This window comes from Mytilus californianus, unplaced genomic scaffold (genome assembly GCF_021869535.1).
Source record: "Mytilus californianus isolate M0D057914Y unplaced genomic scaffold, xbMytCali1.0.p SCAF_2, whole genome shotgun sequence".
In the NCBI taxonomy this organism is placed as follows: domain Eukaryota; kingdom Metazoa; phylum Mollusca; class Bivalvia; order Mytilida; family Mytilidae; genus Mytilus; species Mytilus californianus.
The window spans coordinates 4,671,390-4,691,241 of NW_026262668.1; the positions used below are offsets into that span (position 1 = coordinate 4,671,390).

At 33.6% G+C, this 19,852-nt stretch overlaps 1 protein-coding gene across 1 annotated transcript; it reads right to left on the reverse strand.

The window, feature by feature from the left end:
- Positions 1-1,784: 1,784 nt before the first annotated feature.
- LOC127729123 (CD63 antigen-like) lies at positions 1,785-13,979 on the reverse strand. The gene is made up of 7 exons (XM_052236780.1): positions 13,830-13,979; positions 12,503-12,730; positions 6,538-6,612; positions 4,855-4,965; positions 4,226-4,456; positions 3,493-3,576; positions 1,785-2,148 (listed from the first exon to the last, which is right to left on the reverse strand). The coding sequence occupies exons 1-7, from the start codon at positions 13,887-13,889 to the stop codon at positions 2,083-2,085; spliced, it is 855 nt and encodes a 284-aa protein (XP_052092740.1). The 5' UTR covers positions 13,890-13,979; the 3' UTR covers positions 1,785-2,082.
- Positions 13,980-19,852: the final 5,873 nt, after the last annotated feature.

A 19,852-nucleotide genomic window follows, 5' to 3' on the forward strand; every position in this document is an offset into this window, starting at 1 on the left:
CATTCGCATTCCGATCAATTTACACAGTTCAATAAAATATATATGTTAACTATATTTATATTGGATTTGAATTTAGATACTCAGAGAAATGATTTGTTTCTCGCAGACAACGCTAAATAATATACATTAACTCGACATTGAATCTGAACACCCCTAAAGCAAAATGGTATATGCAATCGACCAAACAGATTTTCCTAATATTGATAAAGGTGAAATACGTAGAATAAGAATTGTGCACACTGAAATAAGATCAGAGATAAAGCCCTATGTAAAGTGAAAACCAAATAAAAAACATATATAAAATAATTGTTTATTAAATTTTCTGGCATAATAACCTTGAAGTTGAAACTAAAAACTATTACGTGTATCCTGTCAACCCCTGAAAAAAATAATACTGTCTCCTTGACTACTTCCGCGCGCCACGGACTTGAATAATATCTTGTGATAGTGTATGTTAATAATAGATAGAGAGAAACTTTAAATTGCAAAAATTATCAGCAAGGCAAAGTTCTACAAATAAGAGTAATAGTCGAAAACGCCAGTTGATTAATTATTAGAGTTATTGCCCTTTGATGACGATTTTTACCAATTTTTTGCGTTTTGCCTTATATGATAAAAATTGTAAAAGATAAATAGACACTTTGAATAAAAAAAAAATGATCAGCAAGGCAAGATCTAGTAACGGGTCAAATTTTATAGTTAGTAGACTGTCACGCTTTATAGGAGTGATTGCCCTTAGACCCTCTTTTGTGTTTTGAGCAAAACTAAAGAAGATAGAGAGAAACTAAACAGATTTAATGATCAGCAATACAAGACAGAGATTGTTGTCATGAATTCTATTCTCTATTCTGACTACAATATTGGAGAGTGTCCTTTGTTGAATATGTACATAGATCAAGGTGAGCGACACAGGCTCTTTAGAGCCTCTAGTTTTTATAGTTTGTTCTTTTGGTGTACTGTTACAGCACTGTCCCCAGGTAAGGGGAGGGTTTGGCGCCAGCAAACACGTTTAACCCCGCCACATGCTGTATGTGCCTGTCCCAAGTCAGGAGCCTATAATTCAGTGGATTTAGTTTGTTGCTGTATATAATATTTGTTTTTCGTTCATTGTTTGTACATACATCAGGCCGTTTGTTTTCTCGTTTGAATTGTTTTACATTTGTCATTTCGCTCATTTTGGGTTTTGCTCATTGTTGAAAACCGTACGGTGACCTATAATTGTTAACTTGTATGTCATTTGGTCTGGTAGCGAGTTGTCTCATTGGCAATCATACCACATCTTCTTTTTTTATATTAATAAAAACTAGAACAAAAGCACAAACAGATAAATAAAAATTAAATCTAGCTATACAAATACATTCTTCAACAATGGACAATCATCTATAACATATGTCAATTTCCTTAATCATTCCATTTGTAAAACGTAGCAAATGAATTGCATTTGAATGAAATAACCAAACTTTAAATAGTTTTAGCCTTTTTCTTGTAACTTGTACGGCTAAATTGTTTGGTTTTTAACGATATGAAACATAGTTTATTATGTGCTCTTCAACTGCGTTTTGATTTGGGTTTCAAACTGTTTGATTGAAGCGCCACTGATGAATTTTGTGTAGACGAAACACTTCTGATGTAATAAATCAGTCTGATATTAAGAATCTTTTATGTTTTTTTTTTTGTAATTAAAAGAAATTTTAAATGGAAAATACACAACCAACGCTTTCAAAATCTCTAAAGATTGTAGTTGGCATACAGTGAAGCAGAAAGGCATGAAAAAACAAGGCATATTAAGCTTGATTGTTTTATTCTAAGGGAAAATAAAGAGCTGATTTACAATAAACCCAATTAAGTACAGCTAGATATGTATGCTGAATATATCTTATTCAGACGCACGAAATTTATAAAACGTTATTTTCAATGATCATGTGCTCTAGGAATTCGTTCCATTACCAGTCGAATTATTTTCAAGTAATATAAATGATTTATTTGCTTCATAGAAAAATAATAAATATATAGTAAAGGTGAATTTCAAATGAAAATACTACATGAAGATTCAGCGCAAAATTCAGCTGTCTATTGATTTATTTAAATGATTTCTTTACTCTTTCTATCTTCTTTCATTAGACAACATGCTGAGATAAATCCAATAATCTGTAATAAAAGAGGAATGAACATTTAGTATTATCACATAACACATAACAGGATAACAGGAATTACCAAAAATATTTGACAGTACAACATACCATACAAACAACAACAAGCTACACATGGTCTATATAGCCTGACATGGTACAGACACACATGTGGTGGGGTTAAAAAAGCTTTACGTGAGAACAATACTTCTCATTCTTTGCCTATCTATACCATATGTCGTAATAGTGAAACACGTAATTATAATGTGATTTAACATTGTCTAGAATTCGTAATATATACACCCATTTTCAAATAAATAAATCATACATCACTCGATTTCTTGTTTCCTTTATTCCACGAATGTGTATTTTTCATTAACGCACAAAAAACCCTATATTAATCTTTTTTATGAAAAAAAATTGAAAACAACACGTTTAATAATTTAATGCGTCCGAAGCGCTTTTCTGGATTTACCTTCATCAGGAACGCTCAAAGCCAAACATTTGAAATCCGAGGGATGTATAAGTACCGAAACAGTTGAAGAGCTATATGACAAAAATACCTAAAACAAATAGCCAAATCCATTTAAGGTCAACTTTGCCTGAGGCAGTTGAAACCTTAGTTTCTTTATAATTTCAAAATTGAAATATGAACTGCGCTCTGACGTCCTATAACACCAGCAAATCTTAAAACAGACCGTCAGACGTTAAAGAAACTTTGATTATTTGTTACTGTGTTATATTTCCGTAGAAATGTACCGCTGGTAGCATCAATGCAATCTCATATGCTTTCAATCCCATCTTTGTTGGTTTATACCTTTACTTATTCATACTTTAACAAGCACTCACCTGTAACCCACCCATACACTTACCTGTAACCAACTCTTGCACTCACCTGCAACCCAACCATACACTCACCTGTAACCCACCCATACACACACCTGTAACCCAACCATACACTCACCTGTAACCCACTCATACACTCACATATAACCCACCCACCCATACACTTACCTGTAACCCACTCTTGCACTCACCTGCAACCCAACCATACACTCACCTGTAACCCACCCATACACACACCTGTAACCCAACCATACACTCACCTGTAACCCACTCATACACTCACATATAACCCACCCACCCATACACTTACCTGTAACCCACTCTTGCACTCACCTGCAACCCAACCATACACTCACCTGTAACCCACCCATACACACACCTGTAACCCAACCATACACTCACCTGTAACCCACTCATACACTCACATATAACCCACCCATACACTCACATATAACCCACCCATACACTCACCTGCAACCTACCCATACACTCACCTGTAACCCATCCATACACTCACCTGTAACCCACCCATACCTGCTGCAATACCAATCAGTATGTTGAAATATTTACTGAATTCTTCTTTCAGTGCTTCATAACACCCCTGAAATGAGTAATCAGTACATTATCATAATGTTCAGTTTAATAATCTGTAGGTATATAATTTGACATATATAAAGGCAGAAGAAATTATGAAAAAAAGCTCGGAAAAAAGTTCAGTGAAAACTAAAGCCCACTGTTCTGTTTATTAGTGTAATATTTTTTCGGTAGCGAGCTATTGGAGAAAGAAAACATTATGTCTTCTCCCTTACGGCGTTCAACTCATTAGGGTCGAAAATAAAGATCTGCGGGATTAACTACTCGCCGTGGAAAGCTTAGAAAAGGTGTTCTGGACCTGGGGGAAAACGAAAAAGAGCACATGGACGATCGTGTCGCTTACCAGCGGAGATTTTCCGGATTTTGCCAGGCATGAACTGATCAATTTAATCAAATCACAATAATTTAAACAGTATTCGCCAAGTGTTTAACTATATTTATAAAGTGTTATTTTGTTTGAAAGATTAATCAAATGAGTGGAGATTCAGCCATACAAAATAAAACTTAACTCCTTTTACTGTACATTGTCTTCATTATCTATATTTAATACAAATATTCTACGCTTGCTGTTTTACTAATTTTAATATCATATTTTTAAGTTAATAAATATTCAATTGAATTTTAACCCTATGAACTGTCGGTGGGAGGCAACTTACTGTAGTATGCGCTCCAGCCTGAGTAACTGGACATTGTTTATCCTCCATCGAATTAAGGAAGGCTGTCATATCATCGGGGAAAGCATCTTTACTGGTAAACTGACAACACGTAAGAGGTATCGTTGCTGTTGCTGTGACGTAAACACCTCCTCCTGAATCATACACATAGGTAGTATTCCATGTGTTGATAGAAGCATACTCAGTTCGATTGACTACACCACAACAATCAAGCTGAAATTATTAGAAATATTGAAATTACAGATTTATTTTTGATTGATGATTTTTTTTTATCCTGTTTTGAATTTAGGTCAGAGTCAGTGTGTTTGAAGTTTGTATAACATTATATTGATATAATATCTGTTGACGGCAATATTCCAGATAAATGAAAAAGGTATAGAAACGCTTTTTATAAATATTTCAAAGGATTTTGGAACCATTAAATTTAGTTTGATATAAATTTTATGATGAGATATGAAAAGATTTATATAATCATGCTGAAAATAAAATACAATATTTTAATAACAGGGAAAGTCAGGAAGAACCCTTAATCTATCATTATCCGTTGGCCGTTTCTATGAAGTTACGTCTCATCGAAAACATGTGCTAGGGTATTCTGTATTTCTACTCACCAGTATTTGTGCAAGATCAAATGCCAAGCTGACAGCATTAGAAGTAGCATACGGACCAATGTAGTTGTCATTCAGCATGGTCTGCAAATTGTCTTTTGCGTAGGTCTCCATCTGTCAGATAGATTTTGGCTTAATCGTACTCATTATAAAGTAAATTGCGCTAATTAATAGTTTAATGCATCTTCAAGTTTCTTTAAGGTTGTATAAGTAAAACACCTTTACAGGTCGACCTTCTTTGTATATTTTTATGATTTTTGTCAATTTGATCTCGTTCTTAATATGCTTCAGATGTTTGCATCGTGAATTAAAGCAAACATCAATCGATCAGTTATTTTCTTTACAAAAAGTGTCAATTTATATTCATGAAAAAAAATTAAATTCTTGCATTTCTTCCCGCAGAAGATAGCCAATGTCTTACAGCATGGTTAATTTATCTAACACAGTCTCTAAGTGATAGTTTGGTATAATAACATTAACGATACCAATTTTCTTCCTAAATATGTCTCTTTGTATTGAATTGTTTCTACTAATAGCTTTTGTAGACGGAACGCGCGTCTAGCGTACACAATTGTAAACCTGGTATCTATGATGAGTTTATTTAACAGTTTCTAATTTTACCAAGTAATAATGTGACAGATTTTGATTTTGCCCACCAATATGTATCATGGTATGTTGTTTGCTTTTTAAAGTACTGAAGGGTTTGATATATTGGTCATTTCCATTATTAATAATGTTTGTTGGGTTGTAACTTTACGTACATAGCCATTAAAACTAAGGACGTGAATGAAAGCAATTATTGGAACGCCGTTATGTGTCGGTTAGATTAGCTATGCCATGTTCCAATTTAAACGATATTTATCGAAGAAAATAATTTAAATATACAGTGTATATCATTTCGAAATAAACAACTTACAAAGGCCCTCTTCATTTAATTAATTAAGATAATAAACATGCATCAACTATATATAAATAAAATAACTATTTTCGAGTTCATGCTTTGTCAGAGCTCTATATTTTGGGATCAAGTATGTCCTAAGTATTTACCAGAGTATAGACAAAGAGAACGGAATGAAGATAGGAGTAGGAAACATGAAAATGTGTCATGAATGTCTTACGTGGAATTTTTGAAAAAACCTTATGTTTGTTTAGATTCCACATGATTCAAATTTACCAATTTTATGTCATAAAAGTCATTTTAAAAATCTCTATTTCTTTCACGAAATATTTTTGCGCAAGCTTTTTCCCAAAACATAAATCAGAATATTGATACCCATTTTCCTCGGTTGTTTAAATTATTGCTCATTTTCAACGTTTGTTTTAGTATGTTCAATGTACTAGTATACAGACAGTTATTTTGCGAATCGATAAAATAGCTGATTGATGTTCATTGACTAAGCAATGATTGCTTTGAAAAGAACACCACTCCATTTTCGCATACACTATTCAATGATTTGCGATTTTGCACTATCCGATAGAGAAATTCAAGTCTCCCATACGAACGCGGGAAGTCTCAAAAACCAAAAGTCAGATATACTTAAGTATTTATCGATTTTTTATCGAATCACAAATGGTTATCGGGGAAAGAGTGCGCAAGACGTATTCGTGGAACAAAAGATAATGACAGTCCTACGTATAAGTAAGGCAAAAATGATGAGACTAGACATAACATATATGTTATATTACCTTGTTCATGAAAACTGCAGCCAGTATTGCAGCTACCACTTCCAATACAATCATCAATCCAACTATAATTACATACTGAAATTTGAAACCGTAAAGGATTTCAGAGGCAACCATACACATTTAATGGTAGGTATGCATTTTTTTTTTTCATTTTCATTTCCTCATAACTTACTTATCAAGAAAAATACTTAGCGTAAAGGGGCATCACGACAAAATGTTTTGACCGGGAAAAAATATTATGATTTTCTTTAAAAGAAAGGTTATCAATTATTATAGCACCTTTGATATTCTTCGTATTAAGTATACTAAATAATGTTATGTCACATTTGGTGACCAGTCATAATCAAGAAAAGCAGTTCGGAATTGTTGCTACACCAAATTGAACATATCCATGGTCATTTGTCAAATACGAGTAAATAGTCTGATCGGTCAATCAAGTAATGATTGCGCATGTGAAACTTTGAAAGAGATGACGTCCACTTTCCCTTTGGAACTCTTGCATCAGTAACTTTCCTGTACGCAGCAATCCTTTATCAAGAAAATGTTGACAAAAACACAAGGTTTTATCACCTGAACTTTGAGATGTATACTTCATAGATACAGGTGCTGCTGGAACATTAGTACATAAAACTTTAAAATTACAATGGTAAAATATTCCCTTTGTAGTAAAGAAGTTTTCAATCGAGCAACAATATCGATTTGTATGATTCATTCAACACATGAAGCACACAAAGCACATCTGAGTATTGTTTATTTCAGGTTCAATAAGAAAGATACGGAAGCCGATAAGGGCCATTCAAAAAAAAAAAATTATGTCGTAATTACGACATAGCATGTCGTAATTTCGACATAACATGTCGTTATAACGACATCGCTATATCGTAATTTCGACATAACATGTCGTTATAACGACATCGCTATGTCGTAATTTCGACATAACATGTCGTTATTACGACATCACTATGTCGTAATAACGACATCGCTATATATATATAAAAGAATATGTATTATGATTGCCAAGAGACTTAATGACACAGAAATTAACAACTATAGGTCATCATAATGGCCTCAATAATGAGAAAAGCCCCCGCATAGTCAGCTATGAAAGAGGGACGAAAGATACCAGAGGGAGAGTCCCCGACATGACAGCTGTTTAATAATTTAATTCAAACGAATGAAAATAACGGTTTTAATAATGTACAAACATAGACCGAAAAACGAATATGTAACACAGCAAACAAATGACAACCACTGAATTACAGACTCCTGACCGCTATGTGATAATAACGGCAACCTTATAGTTTAACTTTTCACTTTTTGATGCGATAGGCATTTCAAAATGGTTGTCAGTAAAGGCAAAGTTTGTAGCGGAAACAAATTCATCTTTTTTTTTTTAGAATAATGAACACTATATGCAATCAAGCTTAATTAAAGTTATTCACTTGCACCTCAGACTTGCACATACTAGAACTTTATTTATAATCAAGTCAAATGAGACCCAGTTGAATAGGGGAGCAATTCAAGCTCCTTGGAGCCTCTAATTATGTTTGGCATGTACAGATTTGTGTAAATTATGAAGTCCTGCATTTCCATTGCAGGTTCTGAATAAGATGAATTTTAAGCTTTTCCCAATAAAGACTATGTTAAACTTTGGACTCATAGTGCTCAGACCCACGGATCTCTGTACCTTCATTTGTACACACTTGAATCTTAATGTACAGTAACTACTGAGGCTTGATGCAAATTATTACTGCATTGCTATTGTTGGTTCTTAATGAGATTCTTCAAGCGTCCTCCCCATTGAAGCCCTATTAAAACTTTGTACCCCAAGTTCTTTTAACCACTGTTCCCCAGGGCAACTATTCTTACAAACTTAAGGGGAGGGTTAGGATTCCGCTAACATGTTTAACCCCGCCACATTCTTTATGTATGTGTATGTCCCAAGTCTTTAATTTACATATTTGTTTTTCGTTTATTTTTGTACATAAAATAGGCCGCTAGTTTTTCTCGTTTGAATTGTATTACATTTGTCATTTCGGGGCCTTTTATGGCTGACTATGCGGTATGGGCTGTGATCATTGTTGAAGGCCGTACGGTGACTTTAATTGTAAATTTCTGTGTCATTTGGTTTCTTGTTGAGAGTTGCGTTTTTGAACAAACCAGCGTATCCCAAGGCCTTGATAACCTCTGTAGGCCCCAAATAAGACGAAAAAAAACATCAAAATTGGAGAGAAAACTGAAAAAAATTGTTTCTAACCTCAGGGATATTAACCCTTGGCTATCTTAGATTTAATGCAATCAGTATGCATCAGCATCAGGGTACAGCTCATTTGCATATCATTTGCATATTTTTACAAATACTCGAAATTTAGACAATTTCTGATAACAATTCAGCATGCCAAGGGTTAATATCCCTGAGGTTAGAAACCATTTATTTTCTGTTTTTTCTCCAATTTTGATGTTTTTTCGTCTTATTTGGGGCCTACAGAGGTTATCAAGGCTTTGGGATACGCTGGTTTGTTCAAAAACGCAACTCTCAACAAGAAACCAAATGACACAGAAATTAACAATTATAGGTCACCGTACGGCCTTCAACAATGATCACAGCCCATACCGCATAGTCAGCTATAAAAGGCCCCGAAATGACAAATGTAATACAATTCAAACGAGAAAAACTAGCGGCCTATTCTATGTACAAAAATAAACGAAAAACAAATATGTAAATTAAAGACTTGGGACAGACACATACATTAAGAATGTGGCGGGGTTAAACATGTTAGCGGGATCCCAAACCTCCCTCTAAGTTTGTAGGAATAGTTGTCCTGGGGAACAGTGGTTAAAAGAACTTGGGGTACAAAGTTTTAATAGGGCTTCAATGGGGAGGACGCTTGAAGAATCTCATTAAGAACCAACAATAGCAATACAGTTATAATTTGCTTCAAGCCTCAGTAGTTCATTAAGATTCAAGTGTGTACAAATGAAGGTACAGAGATCCGTGGGTCTGAGCACTATGAGTCCAAAGTTTAACATAGTCTTTATTGGGAAAAGCTTAAAATTCATCTTATTCAGAACCTGCAATGCCAAACATAATTAGAGGATCCAGGGAGCTTGAATTGCTCCCCTATTCAACTGGGTCTCATTTGACTTGATTATAAATAAAGTTCTAGTATGTGCAAGTCTGAGGTGCTAGTGAATAACTTTAATTAAGCTTGATTGCATAAAGTGTTCAATATTCTAAAAAAAAAAAGATGAATTTGTTTACGATACAAACTTTGCCTTTACTGGCGACCATTTTGAAATTCCTATCGCTTCAAAAAGTGAAAAGTTAAACTATAAGGTTGTCGTTATTATCAGATAGCGGTCAGGAGTCTGTAATTCAGTGGTTGTCATTTGTTGCTGTGTTACATATTCGTGTTTCGGTCTTTGTTTGTACATTATTAAAACCGTTATTTTCACTCGTTTGAATTAAATTGTTAAACTGCTGTCATTTCGGGGACTCTCCCTCTGGTATCTTTCGTCCCTCTTTCATAGCTGACTATGCGGGGGCTTTTCTCATTATTGAGGGCATTATGATGACCTATAGTTGCTTATTTCTGTGTCATTTAGTCTCTTGGCAATCATAATACATATTCTTTTATATATATAGCGATGTCGTTTTTACGACATAGCTATGTCGTAATTACGACATAGCTATAGTGATGTCGTAATTACGACTTGTTATGTCGAAATTACGACATTGCGATGTCGTTATAACGACATGTTATGTCGAAATTACGACATAGCGATGTCGTTATAACGACATGCTATGTCGAAATTACGACATAGCTATAGTGATGTCGTAATTACGACTTGGTATGTCGAAATTACGACATATCGATGTCGTTATAACGACATGTTATGTCGAAATTACGACATAGCGATGTCGTTTAAACGACATGTTATGTCGTTTTAACGACATGTTATGTCGAAATTACGACATAGTGATGTCGTTATTACGACATGTTATGTCGTAATTACGACATAAAATTTTTTTTTTGAATGGCCCTTATCGGCTTCCGTATTCTACGGAAGCCGATAAGGGCCATTCAAAAAAAAAATTTTATGTCGTAATTACGACATAACATGTCGTAATAACGACATCACTATGTCGTAATTTCGATACTGACAACCATTTTGAAATGCCTATCGCATCAAAAAGTGAAAAGTTAAACTATAAGGTTGCCGTTATTATCACATAGCGGTCAGGAGTCTGTAATTCAGTGGTTGTCATTTGTTTGCTGTGTTACATATTCGTTTTTCGGTCTATGTTTGTACATTATTAAAACCGTTATTTTCATTCGTTTGAATTAAATTATTAAACAGCTGTCATGTCGGGGACTCTCCCTCTGGTATCTTTCGTCCCTCTTTCATAGCTGACTATGCGGGGGCTTTTCTCATTATTGAGGCCATTATGATGACCTATAGTTGTTAATTTCTGTGTCATTAAGTCTCTTGGCAATCATAATACATATTCTTTTATATATATATAGCGATGTCGTTATTACGACATAGTGATGTCGTAATAACGACATGTTATGTCGAAATTACGACATAGCGATGTCGTTATAACGACATGTTATGTCGAAATTACGATATAGCGATGTCGTTATAACGACATGTTATGTCGAAATTACGACATGCTATGTCGTAATTACGACATAATTTTTTTTTTTTGAATGGCCCTTATCGGCTTCCGTAGTAGAAAGATGCTATTGGCATAAAAATTATAGGATGTAGATGCATACTCCCATGAAAAAAAATATCAAATTAAAAATTGTTGTTTTTTGGAACAAGTGGATAAAAAAAAGGAAGATCGGTTATGCCGGCTATATGTTAATAAACACCCGAACCAACAATTAAATGTAAATGAAAATAATTCTTTAAACTGACTTCATACAGAAGCCTATTAGAATGAATGATAAGAAGCTAACATAATCCTTTTAACTTCACTTTCCGATATATTGATGATATCCTCTCACTTCATAATTCAAAGCTTGGTGACTATGTTGAACGCATCTATTCCATTGAACTCGAAATAAAGAATACGACAGATACAGTTACGTCTGTCGTATATCTTGACGCACAATTAGAAATTGGAAATGAGGGTCGACTGTGAACAAAACTTTACGACGAAAGTGATGATTTCAGCTTCCCAATTGTAAACTTTTCATTTCTATTTAGCAACATTCCAGCAGCGTCTGCACATGGAGTATTTAGCTCCCAGTTGATACGATATTCCAGAGCTTGCATTTCCTATCATGATTTGTTTGATAGAGGGTTGCTGCTTACAAGGGAGATATAAAACCAAGAGTTCAAAATGGTGAAGTTACAGCCATCCCTTCAAAAAATTTACGGACACCATTACGAGTTGGCTTACCGTTATGGAATATCTGTTTCACAGATGACGACACATAGTTATGATCAAATTGTCGTAATCACAATATTTCCCTCTTTTTCTCGAATGTGACCTACCGAATTAGATTAGCATCGGGTTTTGACTTATATGAGCAAAACAACGTTTGCCACATGTGGAGAAGGATCTGCTTACACTTCCGGATCATTCTCGATTTTTTGTGGGGTTCGTGGTGCTCAGTCTTCAGTTTTCTATGCTGTGTTTTGTATACTGTTATTTGTCTTTTGATCGTTTTTCGTTTATTGCCATGACATCGTTAGTTTGCTTTCGACTTACGGACTTATGAGCTGAATATCCCTTCGGTATCTTTCGCCTATTTTTTTTATGAATTTCGTGCATCCAACGCAATTTTCTAGATATCTCTTCATTAAGAACGCCGCAAACCAAAAATAAAGCGTGCATTTGAAAGCCACGTAACAAGATCAATAATTATAGAAATCTTTAGCAAATATGAGATACATGATTACTGAGGTCCGGGAAGCTTTTTTCAGAACTGTTTTATTTATAACTTACTGTTCTCAGTAAACATTTGTTCTTCAGACATGCTCCACAACATCCAACAAATGATATAAACACAATGAATGAACCTATGGCAATAAAGACATAGGCGGCCCTTTCTATCAAAGATGGTGCATCAATGGTGTCCACAGCCCCATCAGTGGCGCTTCGTGCTAATATCAGTATATCATTTTTAGCCACAAGAACATAGATACCGCCACCTAAACAAGCTCCACCAAATAGCTGAAACATATAAAATAAGATTTGTTTACATAATATCTCATATGTTGAAAAAAATTGTAGAAAGACGTAAAATTCCAAAAAAAAAAGAGGGATTGATTTAGATAAAAACTTGATGTTTAGAAGCATTTTTACAAATCCTTCACATTTCGAATTGCGTTCTTACTATTGAATCGGGGCACTCACAAGAGCATCTATGCCTTATTTTCCCCTTTCATTTTTTAAGAGAAAATAAAGATTAAGAACGAAATTTGTAAACCCCTTAACCAAAGTCCTTGCATTTTACTTGCAATGAGCAACACATTTATGGTATCTGAAAAACTATATTATTTTTGTAAATTACTAATCTGATTGTTTACATGAATGATTGATTTTGTCGTCGTTGAACTCTAAAATTAAGAAGATAAAATTGAGAATGGAACATATCTATTGTAAATAAAGTTTTATAGTGTATGATCAAAAGACTATGGCAGCCGTTGTGATAAGAAAAGTTTGCTTATCTTCTTTAGTGTCACTTCTTTTTTTTTTGGTGGTGGTGGTTTGGTGGGGTGGGGGTAGAAAATCATCACATAAATTTACCAAAGAAACCGGGGTCAACATTTTGTATCACTTTCACCAATCTGAATCGAAATCTTTTGAATCTGAATATACGCAGTTTGCTATAGACTTGTCTTTACATTTAGCCTGATAGGAAAATTAGTCAAATTATCAATTCTGTCATATAACCAAAACGTTTTAAGGTTTGAGATATTTACAAATTTATGCGGAGTCATGATAGAGAAATTAATAAAGGAGATTTTAGGTATACGCCAATGAGACAGCAAACGACTTTCAAATACAAATCTGTTTTTTCAAGCCAATACAATATCGGTCAATTTTTTGATGTTTTTGTGGTTTTGTTAATAATAAATCTTTCAACAGTGGTGCAAATTTTGATATTTGTGAATATTTAACGTGCTCTTCTTATAACATATGAAAAAATGAGCCTTTCTTATTTTCTTAAAGTTGTAATTTGTTTATTCTTGTGTATTAACTGCACAATGCATGATACTTTCCTTATTTCCTACTACAGTTTTACATTATAAAAAAAAACTTTTCTTACCAAGAAAAGTATTCCAAATGTGATCAGAAAAAATTTTGACAATCCGTCACAACATCCCATGTTTCTCCTTTTTTAAAAATACAGTGTTTTAGATAGATTTCGAAATGAAAATCGTGTATGTCCAGTGTAATAAAATGTTATCTTTCTATCAGTGCGTGACTCTTATTCTTTACATAAGAATAAAACTTGAAGGTAAAATAAAGTTAAATGGATCGAATTTAAACTTTACCACATTGTAATTTCAATACAAATCGTAATTACGTGTACGTCTTTCTTCACTTTGTATGTAATTTCCATAATTATTACAAGTTAACAACTTTAAAACTTCACCCTTAACTATTTTTATTCAATTCTGTATGATTGAAAAATAGTTAAAACATAATCTTTGCTTCCAAACAGTAAAATGTAATTTTTATAATAAGCTATACATGTATTCTATTTTTTAACTTTTATTTTAATTACCGTTATCCATTTTTCTTATAAATGAATCGGGTATTAAAATGCAAGATAACTAGTTTCAGAAGAACACACATTTACATTTTATGATATATATAATTAAGAGAGGATATATTTCCTTCTAGAAAGTAAAACTGGAGGAAAACATTGATAGTTTTATCCAAGTAATATCAAATCACTGACATACTGTTTACTCCGATGACAAAAAGGTCCACGGCCCACTAATTAAAACTAGAAGTTTCAATATCTCATCGTAGAACGCTAGAGGTAACTATCAGAAATAACATCACATTAAATCTAAAAATGCCCCAAGAGTATATCTGTTGTTTATCCTGTATAAAAATTGTTTTTTAGGGCGTTTGGTTACTGTATTGTTGACGTAAACACCACATATTCTTTCATTCATAAGTACTGTTAAAAACCGTCTGTGGACCTCTGGAAGTTATCTGTTCCTTTTTGTGTTGTTCATTTGCTTTTTCATTAATTGACCTATACATAAATCGACTTCAATGCCTATCTAAGCGATCATTTAAAAAAATATCGTTATTCAAAAAATTCAGGCATAGGACACATATCGATGGAGTTTCTATTAAACGAAATAAAATGGCAGAAATGTAATTAATTACGTAGACAGTGTGTGCATCTGCTGTTTGAAGTCATGGTAACAAGGACAATTTAAAAATATATTTGAATTCCATGATGTAATAAAAACGGTTATAACCATGAAGTTGTTCATCCGTTTCAAAAGACAAAAGACATATCTTGATCAGTAGATTAAGTATTTATTATACAAAATAATTAGTATACCACAACATTTGTTCATAAGATTTAATAGATATAAGAAGATGTGGTATGAGTGCCAATGAGACAACTCTTCAAAACCTGTTTTTTAACGATAGAGGGAAAAACCCTTTGAAAATACCAGTATTTTATCATTTTGTACATAGATTTCAATGACTACGAGAAAATATTTATGGTAAGTATTTTTCTGTAAAAACGTCTGTTTCAATTGTTTCTAAATTTATTTATAAAAGTTGTATTCAATTTTATATTCCCATTAGCCAAGTGGATGGTTAAATGATTCATGTGTCCCTCGGTCTGTGTTCACTTTTTGTCTTTTGCCCTACTCCACCCTTGTGCTTTCTACCCGTTACTCCTATGACACAACTGACTGGAAATTTCCTCAACGGTTTATATACCCTTTGAGTATAGCTTGTAATTTAGAAGCTTCCGGTAGTGAATTAAGAGAAGAAACAGATTGTCTGATTGACCAGAAAAATAAAATAATGCATCAAACATACCTGATACAAAACTAACAAATCAAAGATCAAAGCGTAAAAACGCACACCTTTGCATCCCATTGTATAGATTTGCAAAAGAAAAAAGAATTTGATCACAAACAGTATTGGATGTGCATTATGGCAATATGCTAGAAATAGTCTATATAAATACAAGAAGATGTAGTCGGATTGCCAGTGAGACAAATATCCATCAGAGTTCAAAATGACGTAGAAGTAAGCAGTACAACCTGCAGCAATGAGCAAAACTCATGCCATAGAGTAAGCTATATTAAAGGTCCCAACAAAACAACAGTCTGATGATTGTTTCATTGAAATGAAGTCAGTAAAATCAAAACCATTACAGGCTTTTTTTTCTTTTTTTTTTAACATTAACAAATTCTTTATTGCACTAGTATCTAGTTGTTAACAACTGCCCTATATAGTATTTACCATTACATGCTTTATTAAATTAATAATAAATGATTACGTTACTTTTTATTTCAGTACTATTTACAGAATGATAGTATTATTCATACTTTTAACCATCTTTTACTTGGTGAATTCTAAAGAACAAGGTGCTTGTGAGTTCGACAACCTTTGTCATAGCTGCAGAAATAGCACTTTATCTATCTTGGACTGTTCACGGAATAACATACCAACTATTCCCATTTTCCCACGTGGAGTACGTGCTGTAAATCTCAAATTCAATAAAATTGAAATAATCAGAAATGGAGCTTTCAAAATGCTACAAAATCTTACTAAATTAGACCTTTCCTTTAATCGGTTGGTTGAGTTAGAAAGAGATGCCTTTGTTAGATTGAATAGATTACAGAAACTTAGTCTGCAAAATAATTCACTCAGATACAGATTCTTCTGTGATTCAGTGTTTACACCTTTGGTATCATTGGAGTATTTAAATATAAAGTTTATTGGCAAACCTGCAGAAGACAACTTACTGGAAAGTGATATATTTGACATACACGTACCGACACTGGAAACACTTGAAATTGACGTGTTTTTTCCTGTTAATTCAAAAGACTCTGGTTTTTTCTCATCAAATATCACAAGTTTGAAAGCACTGATTACGGGAATTTGTGTGATTACTGAACTTCAAGAAACCACGTTTGATAATTTTAAATATTAAGAGTATATTGATTTATCATCGTGTCCAATACAAACATACCAAAGTAATACACTGAAGTATAGGTATATCAAGTATTTGGATTTATCGAACACGTACTTTTTGTCGGACGATGTTAGCTTTTTTACAATATGAACGACATTAAGTCCTGTGCTGTCGATAGACTAGTTTTGTCAAATACTGTAAAGGATAATGATGAGGTCTTTCATCATTTCATTTCAAATCTTTTTAGGTATTTATTCTATACAGGAATAAGAGAATTGCGTTTAAGCTATAATAGTTTGAAGAAAATAGAATGGCGAACCGATGAAATTTCAAGTGACATGACGAAAATAATTTTGTCACATACAAAGACTGAACAACATGGATACATTTATGATATTCCAATTACTCTTCAAACCCTAGATCTTTCACATAACTCTCTCATTCGATTTGATTATCCAGTAGGAAATGTTGTGTGTTTAAATTTAAGCCATAATATACTTTCAGAGATTGAATATGGCGTGCACGTAAACAATAAACATCGTACCAATTTAAAAGTTTTGGACTTATCCAATAACAGAATCAAATCGTTGAATCATAAAAGCATGGACATTTTGTCGAAATTTATTGAAAATCAAGACTTTGCACTTTGACAAATGCACTAATAACACAACTGGAAAGACAATGTCTACCTTTAACGGGCGTCATCTTTTGCACATCTCTTGGTATTTTTATTACTTGTATCATCATTGTAATAAAACTAGTTTATCGAAATAGTTCTTTGTAATCATTATCTCAAGAAAAATAAATATCGGAACACGTCGGAATCAACAGAGTTAAAAGAGAGCTTTATTTATGACGCATTCGTTGGTTTTGCAGAAGAAGATATGTAATTTGTTCTTAAAATTTGCATCCATCATCGTGACTTCCTGCCTGGAGAATGAATAACCGTTAACATAGCGAACGCCATCCACAGAAATGTATAATCACCAAATCTTTTCTTGAGTCATATATCTGCATGTTTGAGTTCAACATGGCTTCAATGGAGGGCATTTATGCTCGATAGGGAGAGGATACTTTAATACTGGTGTTCTGTATAGAAATCTTACAATGTGACTTACCTCTTGTGTTGTTGTAGTTTGTACAACGGAGATCTTAAATTCCTTATCATGATGATCAGAGAGAAAATATTGAATTCTGGTACAGAATAAAAAAGACTATTTGTGGCAGTGAGTTAGAGGTACGGATGCTGAGCATGTCATTTGTGTAATATAACTCTTCTCAATTTTGAGCCGCCTAAAAATTATATAACATCTTACAGACTTAAAAATTATTTGATTTATTCAATAACAGAATCAAATCGTTTAATCATAAAAGCATGATCATTTTGTCGCAATTAATGGAAAATCAAAACTTTTCTTAAAATTTGGAAAATAACAACCTTCAATGTACCTGTGACACAATCAATTTTCTTCGTTGGATGCAAAATAACCTCCATCATTTCCAGAACAATGATTTATATAAATGTCAATTCAAAGATGGCAGTGTTGTGGTACTAAATGACCTAAACACAAGTATAACACGACTAGAAAAACAATGTCTATCTTTAACGGGCGTCATCGTTTGCACATCTCTGGGTATCTTTATTACTTGTATTATCATTGCAATTAAATTGGTTTATCGAAATCGTTGGATAGTACTTTACTACTATTATCTCAAGAAAAGTAAAGATTTGAACACTTCGAAATCAACAGAGTTAGAAGAGGGCTTTATTTATGACGCATTCGTTGCTTATGCGGAAGACGATATGAAATTTGTTCATGAAGACTGCATTCAAAACTTGAAAACTGACAAGAACTTAAACTTTTGCATCCATCATCGTGACTTCCTACCTGGAGAAGAAATAACCGTTAACATAACTAACGCCATCCACAGAAGTAGAAAAACAAAATGTATAATCACCAAATCTTTTCTTGAGTCATATTATTGCATGTTTGAGTTCAACATGGCTAAGACGGAGGGCATTTATTCTCGAAAGGGAGAGAATACGTTAATACTGGTGTTCTGTGAAGATATCTTACCACGTGACTTACCTCTTGTGTTGTTGGAGCTTGTACAACGGAGATCTTACATTCCTTATCATGATGATCAACGAGGAAATGTTGAATTCTGGGAGAGAATAAAAGAGGCCATTTGTGGCAGTGAGTTAGAGGTACGGATGCTGAGCATTTCATCTGTGGAAGCCAAATCTTCTATATTTTCAGCAGCCCTAGAAAAATGTTCATTCAAGAGTATATAATCATGTCTATGCATAACATCTATAAGATAACAGGCTTATAATTTGGTACGCCACACGCACGATTCGTCTACCAAAGACTCATTAGTGGCGCACGACCCAAGACAGTTGCATAGCAAAATCATATATTACCCATATTGCAAAGTTGAAAAGCATTGATATCCAAAAATTCGACAATTTGTGCCAAATACGGCTAAGGAAATCTAAAGCTGGGTTTTAAAAATACAAGCTCGAAGTGTTTGAATGAAACCTAAATAAAATCGCAAAATTCTTCTAAGGTGAACTTTGTCTTGGTGAGTTTGAATTCTGGTTTCTTAATGATTTATCCTTTATTGAACGGGGAATTTAGAAAAGTATTTCGTAAATCATGTCAGAACCAAAGTTGATGATACGAGCGGGGACTGATAGTCCACCGACAGAGGAATCAATTCCTCTGTGCTGATAAATGAAAATAACACTAAGGAAAGAAGCTAGCACTAGTTTCTTAATAATTTATCATTCTTTGAACGGGGAATTTAGAAACGTGTGTTATAAATCATGTCACTACCAAAGCTGATCATAACCTCGTGGACTGATAGTCCACCGACAGGGGTATTGACCCTGGGATAATAAATGACGCAGTTAGGGTTCACTCATATCTTGAGTTATATGTAGAAATTGACAATGATGGCCGGTTGAGAACAAAACTTTCTGACAATCGAGATGCTTTCAGCTTCCCAATTGTGACCTTTCCATTTCTTTGTAACAACATTCCATCAGCTCCAGAATAGGAAGGATATATCTCCCAGTTGAAAGTATATTTTAGACCTTGCATTTCCTATAATGATTTTCTTGATAGAGGGTTACTTCTTCCAGGAAGATAATAAAA

Bases quoted from the DNA above. Each gene is read 5' to 3' on its own strand.
- LOC127729123 (XM_052236780.1), bottom strand. From the start codon at position 13,889: ATGGGATGTTGTGACGGATTGTCAAAATTTTTTCTGATCACATTTGGA. The intron at 12,731-13,829 runs GTAAGAAAAGTT...TATATGTTTCAG, and splicing joins CATTTGGAATACTTTTCTTG to CTATTTGGTGGAGCTTGTTT. The intron at 2,149-3,492 runs GTGAGTGTATGG...CTTTTATTACAG, and splicing joins CAGGTATGGGTGGGTTACAG to ATTATTGGATTTATCTCAGC.